General features: G+C 31.9%; 2 protein-coding genes across 2 annotated transcripts; both read right to left on the minus strand.

The window, feature by feature from the left end:
- Positions 1-407: 407 nt before the first annotated feature.
- On the minus strand, positions 408-3,582 carry LOC125075346 (motile sperm domain-containing protein 2-like). Its single transcript, XM_047687076.1, has one exon. It carries the CDS (start codon positions 3,468-3,470, stop codon positions 2,106-2,108), a length of 1,365 nt encoding a protein of 454 aa, XP_047543032.1. The 5' UTR covers positions 3,471-3,582; the 3' UTR covers positions 408-2,105.
- A 7,265-nt stretch (positions 3,583-10,847) lies between these two features.
- On the minus strand, positions 10,848-13,025 carry LOC125075216 (motile sperm domain-containing protein 2-like). Its single transcript, XM_047686907.1, has one exon. The coding sequence runs from the start codon at positions 12,931-12,933 to the stop codon at positions 11,587-11,589; it is 1,347 nt and encodes a 448-aa protein (XP_047542863.1). The 5' UTR covers positions 12,934-13,025; the 3' UTR covers positions 10,848-11,586.

Here is a 13,025-nt window from a genome sequence, read left to right on the forward strand (position 1 = left end):
AGTTGGATGATAAGCATTTTCGAATGGAATATTTTTTGTTATATGTAAATGAAGCCTTATATAATCAAACAAACTTCAATGACATTTTAATTTTAAATATGACGGCGCATGGTTCGCCGTCCTGTTTATTTACGATTAGACTTGACGGAAATAAGTGTCTATGGGATTTGAACTACACTCTAGTGAAGCGTCGCGCCGATGGAAGTGTGGCGGCCATCTTGTATCGACGGTTACATTCAAGGTTTTCCGCGCACCTCATATGCGACGAATCGCTAATTATCATTATTCTTTTGTAGTTGATTCAATGATTTATATGATATATTAACGAATCGATATTGATGACTTAATACATTTTTAAATAATCCTTCGAAAATACGTCCACTGTTCATGAATAATATTGGCAAAAAAATATCTATATATTTTTTTATTACAAGTATATTTTGTGTTAATTGTAAACAACATCGATTAATATAACTTCAATGTCATATTAATTTAAATACAATAAAAAGTTTAGAGTTGCCATTTGAAAAAACAACAGTTGTAAAATTAATTTATAAAATTAAAATTTAGATATTTATACAATGAAATAGTTTTTTATAATCTGATAATTTTTATTCATATTTAAAATACAAAGTTTGACGTAAGGGCAGATAGCGCTGAGATTTTTTTTTAATTTGGAATGTATAAAAACCGTGCCCGAAAGCGCTCCGAACATTGGACGCCCACCAAACTAGGGCAAATCCGGTGATAGAACACCTACCTATATCCTATTGCATACCTCTAAGCACGCATGCGTAACAATAGTTAAAAAACTATGAGAGAGACAGACAATTTCTTTTAATCTAAAATTACGGATGTTAAAACGAGACATATGAGTGTGTATCAATATATAATTAATGTATTTAAATTAAATACTTGCCATTATAAAAAAAAATACATTCTGAACAAACATTTTTCATGGTCAATTTTTTTACAAATTAAATTATACAAAAAAAAATCTATTTGTGGCCTCAGCCCATTCCGGAACTCTAGAACTTGCAGTAATATGGAGCCCTAGGCAACCTCTTTATTATCCTCGACTTAATTTACTTATAATATATTTAAATTGATTTTTGTCCTATCCGAGACATACATAAAAATGTACAGTAGTCTTTCGAGGGCTTCTTGACTATTGAAGCCCTGAGCTCGGGCTCCACATACCCTTACATTAAAGACGCTATAGGAAATGAATATTATAATACTTTCCCAAACATTAGCATGTGAACATTAGTTTTTTCATAAGACATTTGTTGTAAAAAATTTACATATATTTGTTTATGTAGGAGACATGTTGTTTAAGGTTAATAAATAGGTATATTATATAACTGGTATCCCCATACCGTTCCTAAATCACTTCTTCTGCCCTATGTTTGCCCGGTATAGACATATTTTAGCGACAAGGTTTCCATTTGTATTATCTATTGTATTGGCGGCTCTATTAGGCAAAAGGTTCAAGTCATCCATGACTAATTATAAAGCAAACTTGATAATAACTATTCTTATCAAAATTTTCTACCCAAAGCAAAATAAATTGTTGTATATGTTGCTGAAACCTATCGTCAGTGAGATTAAGCCCCCCTTTAACCTGGATCGGCCATTGACATACCGTTATATTGATTACCATTATTAATTATGACGACATGTGTACATTTCTAAAACAAAAATTTAATATATAATGGCATACTTTGTACTACACAATGTGATGACTACAAGTATATGGTAAAGACTTATTATATAAAAATAAATATTAAAAATGCCTTCAAATTCCCCAAAACCGTATTCAATCAATAAGAACATACAAATTTATTCCTAAAACATTCATTCCTACTATTAATCAATAAATATAAATACATTATTATTATTATACATTAAACATGTTCTGAGGGCGGCTTAAAGCCCCCTGATATACCCGAACCTTACATAACAGTATGTAATTTACCAATTAAATGCATCAAATAGCAATATTTAATAAACATTAATGTGTTCAACATGAATAAAAATATTGTTAGACAATACAAATATGCGTTAATGTTAACAGTGGCTTCATAAACCACTAAATTTAAAGGCTAGATACGTTCACAGTATCTTTCATTGTCGTTTGTGCTCTGATAAATAAGATAAGTCAAGATCACGGATACGGCGGTCAGGAACATCGTCAAGAACTGGTAAACCTTTAGCCTGTCTACTTGCCTGTGTAGTATTTCATAGTTCATTTGAAGATTGTTGAGGGCGTTCGCAATTGAGTCTGGCTTATCTTGATGTTTCGTGTCCCCCATGCTCCCATTTTTAGGTAAATCTTTTACAGGAAATTGGCATTTCAATCTATATTCGTCTATCTTACTTCCCGTAGAGTTTTGCCATATCTCACTTATTTCTTTTGGAGTTAAATCGGTTTTGGGTATCTGTACCGACATGACTAAGAACATGTCTTTCATAACATTCCGTAATTGGAAGCCTGGCTGGACAACAATAACAATTGTTTGTGTGGAACCTTGTGACAGAATACCAGAGCTGGGTCGGACGCGGAATTTCTCTGGCGACGTTGTTCGAATTTTAAATGAAACAGGACTTTCATCCATATTCGTGATAGAAAACTGGCCCGTTACTTCCTCATTCTCAGTTTTGAATATTATAAGATTGTTAGGGTTTAGTCTGAGCATTTCACCAAGGGAATGATTGTCGCCTTGCTCGGCAAACGTAACCTTCTTCGGAGTATGTTCAGGACTGCGATTTTCCGTTACAAATTCAAATTCGTAACTATCACTCCCGCCCCAGCATTCCAAAGCGTGTTCAGGCGGCACGAAAGTCTTCAAAGTGTCTCTATTGACAAATTTCATCTTCTCAACACCTTTAGCTGGTAGGAGTGACTTGATAATTTTAAACGCTGCAGACATTACCCACGGCATTTGATATATTATTATATAGTTCAAGAAATTTGGATAGAAGCTCTTAAATAGCGATATTAGATAGTTTGTTAAGTCCATATCCATATTATTAAGACCACATCCGTCAAGATCGAAGAAGAGGGTCACTTTATTGCCGTTCTCTTCTCGTTCGATGCGATCGAACCAATATATTATAATCTTCTTAATTTCGTCAAATTCTTTAACACCCTTGTTATGTTTTTTAGATTTTATTATAAGTAACAAGCAGCCATCGATGTCTCGTCCGTGGGGGAAGAATATACCTTCATTAACGTAATCCATTCTTATGTTATTTTCGTTAATGTCATTCGCTCCTACAGCTTTCCTCCACGTGAAAATATCCCACAGCATGTCTGAGGCTTGTTTCAAATCATTTTCAGTATGTTGTAAGACCCTTTTTAAGTATCTATCGTCTTTTACGCGATCTAAATCCAACGGGTGGAATTCATGGTCGGTTTTTTCTTTTAGTTTCGCTTGAAATAACGACCGTAGATCCCCCGTCGTCATGTTGAACTGTTTAAACGATACTGTTTGTTTAAGAGGTGTAAACTTTTAAGTAGGAAATATCAAATCAATGAATCAGGAACGAAAAAGAATTTACAGACCTGTACTATACCAACTGTTGTGACATTTAAATGACATTTGCACAATGAACAGTTTATGACTTTTCTTCTACTTCACTAATAGTCAAAGGCATTTCTGTATTCAGCTACATGAAAAAATATACTTCTAATGTAAATTTTATTAGAGAAAGGTATTTACCTTTATATAAAATTCTAATATAAAAAAAATAATAATATTACATTCTAGTTCAAAAAAGAATTTAAGAACAGGCAAATACGAAGTTCGTTTGTTTCGGAATATTTCAAAGTGACTGGAATATGTTTACTTTCTTCGGTGTCTGTAAATAGTATTTAATGATTTTTAGATCATTTCACTTATTAAATTTAATAATTCGATACTCATTATTGTTTAAATTTTATTATCTTTGATATATGCTAATCAATAATAGTCTATTCTAATGGAAGTAGGAATAAAGATAAACAAACCTTAGATTTACGTATTCATGCAATTTGCTAATGATACAGCTATATTGTACACTACTAAGACTATGACTAACATATCTCTCGACCAATAATATCGCGTCAGTTTGCTGTCAAATATTGTTTATTTGGCTTTTCTCTTCTTATGGTTGGAAGAGAGTATATATATTTTTATTTTATCTCTCCCGGAGAACTCTGTAATCTGTAATAATAATTAGTATTTGAATTTTTTACTTAAACAAGACAATAACTCAATAGTATTATAATGCAAATACATAAAATTTAAGAAAAAATACAGAAAAGGTGATGAAAATTATGGTTTAATAAAAAATATTTTACCCCAATAACAAAACTATTTTAAAATATACGTTCGTGTGTTGTTTACTTGCTAAGATATCCTGTGCCTTACTAAAATAAATAGCATTTAATATTGTACAAATATGAAATAACCTTCTATAATAGATTGCAAAGATTTACAAAAGGTTGACAAGGTTTTTCTCAAATGCATGTCGACGATGTACAAATATAACTTAAAGCTAACTACACACTAGTAAACTAGTTTTTTGCGTATTAGCAATGTTAATTGTTATAGTCTTTAATTTAATCTATTTAAAATAATATTTTTAAAATGTTACTTCTTCTTTGAGCATAAATTTGAGCGTTGTCTGGTAAAACGCTTCTGACGCTGTCAGTACCTAATGTTTTCGTTAGTCACAATATGCTGTGCAAAAAAAAACTTACTTGTATCTGAAGTTATACTTTTTTGGAGTGTTTAACGAACTTTACTATATAATACGATAAATTTAGCCTGTTTGTTTTAGTTCCTTTGTAATGGGACACTCTATCTAGCTATAGAAAAACCTAAGTATGACGTTTTGGTCGTAAGAAAGCTATTCTCTATAAGCGATCTAGCGCTGCAAATTTTTATAGTTTAATATCTGACACAATGAAGATATATCGCTGCAGCGAACTTTAGTTCTACCTCTTACCAGTATTTAAACAAATTGTTTACATGAATGTCCTTGTTTTAAGATATAATATTTCAATGATTAATTATTTCTGTAATTAATAATCCCATCAAAAACATAAATGTAAAAATGAGAGCCAAGTTAAATATTATAATATATACCTCGGTTGTTGTCTTCAACGACAAAAGAAGTGAGATCTAAATTTGTGCCAAGTTAAATATTAGTCCTTTCTGAAATTTATTTATAACTACATAAAATATCATTTCTTCTTATAACTTGGGGTAATATATTGTTGCCTAAGGTCTGACTTGGCTAGTTCTTATATGTTTATAAACACAAATTGTAGTTTGTGTTTAGAATAACAAATTATAACTCAGAACATCTAAGAAGAATGGAGGACAGCTCAGTATTGCTTAGTTAGTATTAACGTACATTAAGAGCTGCGATAGTCCAGTCACTAGAAAACATGAATCTTAACCAGATATTGCGAGTTATCATATCCAGACAAGTACCATTGAATATTTGCGTGCTTAATTTGTGTTTATAATTCATTTGTAACAGGCTTAGAACTTACGAAGGCTATAATATAATTTGTATATGAGAACTAGCCAAGTCAGACCTTAGGCAACAATATATTACCCCAAGTTATAAGAAGAAATGATATTTTATGTAGTTATAAATAAATTTCAGAAAGGACTAATATTTAACTTGGCACAAATTTAGATCTCACTTCTTTTGTCGTTGAAGACAACAACCAAGGTATATATCATAATATTTAACTTGGCTCTCATTTTTACATTTATGTTTTTGATGGGATATCACTACTTTTTGTATATAAATTATTAGTAGGTACTTATTAATAATAAAATGAATACCAAATGGTTTTTGTTAAACTATTCTATTTTCTTATATTTAAGGAGTATAATTGTCTTTTTTTTTATACGTTCTTATTTTTCTTGTAGATACCTCTGAAATGTTCGAGTGAATTGCCCATTCAGTGTCCGGATTTTTTTACGCGTTTTCTGTTTATACTTAATTTGCCCAAGAAGGGGTGGTATAACGTGCGCAGACGGCTGTACTCTACAATAGAGCTCTCTTGTGTCTTGATTTGACTTGGACCTAAATTGATAAGATGTACTCTATCTAAGGTTTTAACTCTGGAGAGGCCAACGTAAGCCTGCTCTTTACTTAATATAGAGGAGCCTATGTCGAAAAGAGCACCGTCGAGGCGAAGGCCTTGTGATTTGTGTATAGTAGCAGAATATGCTAAGCAAATAGAGAATTGTTTCCTTTGAACATATATGTACATTACTTAATATCTGTAACTTGATTTTGACTTCTAGTTCGCAAATTAAATTATGTTTAAATTGAATTGTTATTTTACGTGCCCTATTGCTGTTGTCGACGTCCTCAATGTACTTTCTCTATTTTTCCATTGGACCCATTCACCAGTCCTTTGCTGACATCAGCATGCTCGCTCGATACTGTTCTTCCAAGCAATAAGGATCCCCGTTTGTAGCGCTAGAGTACAAACTTAAATCATTCCTGTTACGGTATACATACTCTACTACAGTCTCACGAAAGCTATTTTATTGTTGTATACTAGTATACTCAAACAAAAAATATGCAGTCGAATAAACTAGGAAGCTTCCATCGGAAGGCATTGAAATAATTCTTATGAGCGCGGTTGCCACTCGCTCAGACACGTCCGCGTTAAGGTTTAATCGCAACGCTCCTATCCCGCTGCTCCGGCGTCACGTCGCGCGCCGTGTACCGAAATGCCTATTATTATTATTTTTTAAGTATAATGATTTTGCACCACTGATGTGCGCTAAATGCTAGTTAATAACGTAATAAATACGAAAGTTGGCTATACTAATAAGTAATAAAACGGAAATATTTGGATTTAAAAAACTTAAGGGTGGTATTCAACTTGTTATATATTCACGTGAAGACCTTAAAATCCACATTAAGACCGGCTGTCATAAGTTTTGATTGCTGGTTCTTACATCATTTTTTTTATTACAGTTATTACAGGAACTAAGTATATAATTGTTCCTATAGACCCAATAAAATGAAAAATTATAATAAAATGATAAAAAATTACCAGTTTCAGATTTTTTCCTTTATATTGGCTTAATTATCTACCTACATGCCAAATTTCAACTTTCTAGGTCACCTGCAAGTAGGTTATAGTTTTGATCTATAGGTCAGTCAGTGATAAAAATGTCGATTTTTAGACGTTAATGTCTAAATAACCATTTGAGATGCGTTTATGAAATTTGGAACACATATGTATCTCGCGAGTCTCAATATATGCGCCAAATTTGACACATTTATGTCAGACAGTTTTTGAGTTATGAGGAGGTCAAAAGTGGCTCCAAATGGTTCGTGTAATATTACACACGGTGCTGTACGCCAGTTCTGTTACTAGAACTTGGCTGACACGCTACCGCGTGTCTAGATTATTGCTTAAATTGTTAAATACTGTTTTTTTGAAATAGTACTAATAATAAGTTATTGTGTAATATTAAGTCGAGTTGAACGTAATATCAAAATAGGAATATTTTTTTTTTTTTACTCTTGGATGTTTTATTAATAGAATTGTTCCTTAAAGGATGTTTGCGCTCGAATATTTTTGTCTATTATTTTTTTTTAATTGTATTTAGTTGTTTTACTTTTTTTTATTATGTTTTTTTTTATTTATTTACTTTTGCCTTTTTTATTTCAACGATGGTTCGTGTTAGTAAATTTTTGGCGGGATAATCTATGAGCGTTAACAAGAACATACTTGATTATTATCTATCAGTATTATTAAGGTAGAACTAGAAGTAACAATCTTCTTTTAGTTTAATATAAGTGTGATATTTTCAAAAATAAAAGTATCGCTATTTAAGAGACAATTTTTATCCTTAAAGGGTATTCTATCCTCCTCTCAAGTGATAGTCGGATGAGCTTGACGACAGTTCAGCACTAGTCGTGGTATGGCTTTGTCTTGGCTTGGCGTGGCGTTATAGTATACAAAATAATATCGGACTACGTAAAATAATTGAGTCACTAACTTTCAACAAAATAAATCTTTTTTTTTATTATATATAGAAGCATTACACTTACTCAGTAAGTAAGTAAGCCATTGAATTTCCCTTTGATGAGAAGGTTTGGAGCTTAGTCCACCACGCTGCTCCAATGCGCGTTGGTGGATATGTAGCAGCACTTTGTAAGACGCCGTAGTTGAAACAAGATTAGTCCCGAAAAGGACTGTTTTTCGCACCGTGTTTATATTTCGTCGTTGAAACAAGATTAGTCCCGAAAAGGACTGTTTTTCGCACCGTGTTTATATTTCGTCGTTGAAACAAGATTAGTCCCGAAAAGGACTGTTTTTATTATTACGTCATGTTCGATTGAAACAAGAAACGGCACGCAAGATAGCTCTGATAAGAACTGTTTTTAGATTCGTTTATCTTCATATCTCTTCAAGCATCTTCATCTTTCTTCAACACTTCAAGAACTTCACTTCACAACACATGGCGAGTCGACACGGCGATCTTCGGTGCAGTCGTCCTTTCTCCGCGCGGCGCTCGAACAAAATGGCCGACGCGACGTGCCGGAGCGTTATTTATAGCTACGGTGTCGCGGGTATGCGAACTAGCATGATGCGCGCGCAGCTCGGCGCGTGACGTTAGCGTGTGCGAGCAGAACGACATCTCCCGCCTCTTTTGTTACTTATTGTTTTTGTATACTGTTTTTTAATTGGCTAATTGATTTTGAAATTTTTGTATATATACCGGTGCAATTTTCGATTAAATCATTCATTCATTCGACCACTCATCAAGAGTATTATTCAAGAAGCCTGAACTCTCCTCTAAAGATACATCTGTGGCAGAATTCCGTTGAAATTAGACATATGCAGGTTTCCTCACGATGAAAAACCTTCACCGTCGAGATGAATTAGTGCTAATTGCCTGGGTAAGACAAGTCACAAAAGAGACAAATCACAAAAGTATATTCAACAAATATTTTAGTATCTCAGTTGATTATTTCCGCTTGGATTAAAATATTTATTTTGATTAATAATCTGGTTTTTATTTTGACTCGAAATTGATACCGAGCAAGAAAGGTATGATGGCAAATAAATAATTATTACATAAAATTATTATGTGTCTTTCATTTTAATTAAAAACCTAACGTCCCCAAAGTAAAGTGGTGTGCAGTATGTGTGACTAAGATAATAAGAGAAGGCTGTAACACTTCAACCTGGACACTTATTTCCGAATAAAAAAAAAAAGAAGAGCTATCAAATCGGTTATATATTCCAACTTGACCCCCATGAGACATTTCTCTTCGCCTACCCTCCAATGTAATTGTAGCTTATTTTACTTAAATACTGTATTTAATTAAACCTGTATATATATTATGTTGTTCAATTTTCGATGCACACAACCCACAATTAAGAATTATTTAATTTACATATTTTATTAATATGTGGATAGTAAATATTGTTGTCTGCAAAATGATTATTTTCGATTCATTTGTTTGCAGCGAATATCGGTCACCTCACTAAATGGCAATTAATGTAACTTTCTTTATGATGCATGACATTATAGTTTAAAAAAAAAAACAATGCGTTTGCAGCAGCGTTGCAGAACTATCGATAGTTTGACTATCGATAGTTGACCTCGAAAACTATTGAGGATATTGATAGTATCGTATTGATCAATACTATCGATACTAAACAAATTCTCTGTAAACAATACTATTGGTATTAGCGATACTATTGCTACTATCGATAGTATCGATAGTTTTGGACTATCGATAGCCAGCAAAATTTTTCATTATTCCTTATTCCACACAAAATGTCTTAATTCTAAAAACAAATATTGTTGTAAATTTAATTTCATTTATTTAAATATACACTAAAGTTGGCCTACTAAATGACTTATCTTGAGAAAGTAATACTGTCGGAAATTACTGGCTATCGATAGCACAAAACTATCGATACTATCGATAGTACATGTTAAAAGTATCGCTTACACCTTAACTATCGATAGTCTATCGATAGTGAACTATCGATATGCAACACTAGTTTGCAGTTTACACTTAGTTTATTTTATTACTCGAATTTTAAAGTTAACTTGTACGCAACAACAGTTACGTTCAAAGGTATACATATAATAAAATTGGAGTGTCTGTTTGTAATATTAAATTAACCGCTTTTTACCAAATGCATATGTAAGTATACACGGTACATATGTCAAAATAACATTTTTTTTTTCAATTGTTGTCTGTCTGTCTGTTTTTCCGGCTAATCTCTGGAACGGCTGGACCGATTTTGACGGGACTGTCAATGGCAGATAGCTGATGTAATAAGGAGGAACTTAGGCTACAACAATAACTTTTTTCTTAAATTCAAACGCGCACGAAGTCGCGGTCACAGCTAGTAATAGATATTTTTCTGTCGGAAAGTCGTATTTAGTTTTATTCATTATTAATAAAACACCCAAAAAGATTTAATATATTTATTTATAAAACACTATAAAATCTATAGTTTACAACAATTATTTTTTTAAGGCTATGTTATTAATTTTAATATTTTTATGAAACTTTTAACTTAACAAGATATAAAATTTTTGTTACCTTTAATAAAATATTATAACAATTTTCAACATTTAATATATATTTATTATTTTAATAGGAAAAAAACACAGTTGACAACGATTAAGTCTTTTGACTAGTTTTACAATTATAATATAAACAATAATAAATAAATAATATCCAAAAACACCCAGACCCAAGGCAACATAGAAAAACACCAATAAAAAAAAAAACGCCCTTACACCAAAAAGTAATACTTAATGAATACTTTTTGGTTATCTATGTAATAAACAGACAAAGAAAAAAAAACATATATAAGCACAAACATGCATTTCATATGTTTTCATTTGTGATTTGTTTATAATATAACATTTTAATATAATACAAAAGTTTTCTATATAATAAACTTATATATTTTGTGATGTGTACTTAGCGATTATGTAAATTAAGATCAATGATCTATTTAACGACAAGGCGATAACTAACCTCGTCGTTGAATTATTATGAGCTTGCATTAGTGTGAGTGAATTATAAGATACTTATAAGATGTCTTAGTGTGCGTAGGACTATTTAAAGTTCAAGTTCAGCAACAAATTCGATAATATTATTTAACATTATTTCATTAATAATGTATTAATTTAACGTGACGGGCACACCTGATTTTATATACATTGGTAAATAATTCATTTGGTTATATAATAACTCTAGTAATTGTTAATTTTATATAATCACAGTATTATCGTTGATGAGTTTAATGATGTTTAAATTTTATTTTTCTTAGTTTTTTAATTTTATTTATATTAACTAATTTATTAACAACTATGTTTAACACTGGCTGGTAATCGTTTCACTCGAGTTGTAGTTATTGATCGTAAAGTGTTAGGCTTAAAAATTACTGTGTTAGGCCTTTTCTGAAGTTTAAGCATGCCTGATAGTAAATATCAACAAATTTCGTTCAGTTTTTTGACCAGACAGAGTTACTTTCGCAAATCTGATGTATATAAATAATTGACACGTGCATTAATACTGACAGTGTTTCGTATTTTTGAACGCTAAATATCCCAAAACGATCGTAAGGAATATAAGAAACATGGATAACAGTTGGTACATATGCAACATTTCTAAGCTCTTTACGAGCGTGTTATGATTGTTTTGTAAATTATTTAATTTATAAACGATTGATTCTGGATCTTTACTCGGTTCGGTTTTTTTGTTTTCCTTGAACTCTATACAGGAACATTTCAATCTATATTCATCGGCTTTGCTGTCAGCATTCTTCCATATTTTACTTAAATCTTTTGCGGATATATTAGAACTTGGAACTTGCATTGATACAACTAGAAACCTGTCTCTTACCACGGAGGTTATATGGAAACCGGAACTCACAATAATTTGTATCGTCTGTGATGTTTTACTTGCCAGTATACCCGAACTCGGACGAACGGTATATTTTTCGGGAGCCGTTGTTCTTATTTTAAATGATATACAATTTTCATCCATATTCATAATAGTCAATTGAGCAACTATTCTATCATTTTCCAACTTAAACATTAATAATTTACCCGGATTCAAGCTTAACATTTCTCCTGGTGAATGTTGATTATCATCCTCGGCAAATGTAACATTTTTCATTGTTTTATCGACATTTACCCTGTTCTCTGGAACGAATTTGAAAACATAATCATTCCTCCCACCCCAACAAGTCAAAGCTTGTTCTGGCGCGACCAATTCCTTCAGTTTATCCTTGTTAACCATTCTGAGCCTCTCTACTGCTGCAGCGGGCAGAATACCCTTTATAATTTTAAATCCCGCTGACAATATCCATGGTAGTTGAAAAACTATAATATAGTTTATGAGATACGGGTAATAGTTTTTCAATAACGTGATCATATACATTATAACTTCGATATCCATGTTATTTAAGCCACAGCCGTCCATATCAAAGAATAATGTAATCTTTTTGCCATCTTCCTCCCTTTCAATTCGTTCCAACCAATAAATAACAACTCTCTTAACTTCCTCTATATTTTTTGTGCCTTTTACGTAAAGTTTAGACTTCAAAATGAACAGTAAGCAACTATCTATGTCTCTTCCGTGAGGAAAAAATATGCCTTCTTTTAAATAATCTATATTCACTGTATCTTCGTTTATTTCGTTGACTTTATTTGTTTTTCTCCACGCCATTATGTCGTATAGCATTTGGACGGCTTGCTGAACATTATTCTGCGAATGTTCCAACACGCGATACAAATATTTATCACTTTTTACTCTTTCCAAGTCTCGCGGATCGAAAGGGCCAGGCGGATCGGGGATGCCATCTTTAATTTTTGTTTCGAATAATAATCTTATTTCCGCTATTTTAGCCATATTCAATGTATTACAGCATAATTATATACAAAACTATACGAATAACAAAACTTATTTTAAAGTTCAAAAGTTAAAAACTGTCGTCACTCTAC

The sequence above is a fragment of the Vanessa atalanta genome, chromosome 30 (genome assembly GCF_905147765.1).
Source record: "Vanessa atalanta chromosome 30, ilVanAtal1.2, whole genome shotgun sequence".
Classification (NCBI taxonomy): domain Eukaryota; kingdom Metazoa; phylum Arthropoda; class Insecta; order Lepidoptera; family Nymphalidae; genus Vanessa; species Vanessa atalanta.

Coding starts and splice junctions, on each gene's coding strand:
- LOC125075216 (XM_047686907.1), bottom strand. CDS start 12,933: ATGGCTAAAATAGCGGAAATAAGATTATTATTCGAAACAAAAATTAAA.
- LOC125075346 (XM_047687076.1), bottom strand. CDS start 3,470: ATGACGACGGGGGATCTACGGTCGTTATTTCAAGCGAAACTAAAAGAA.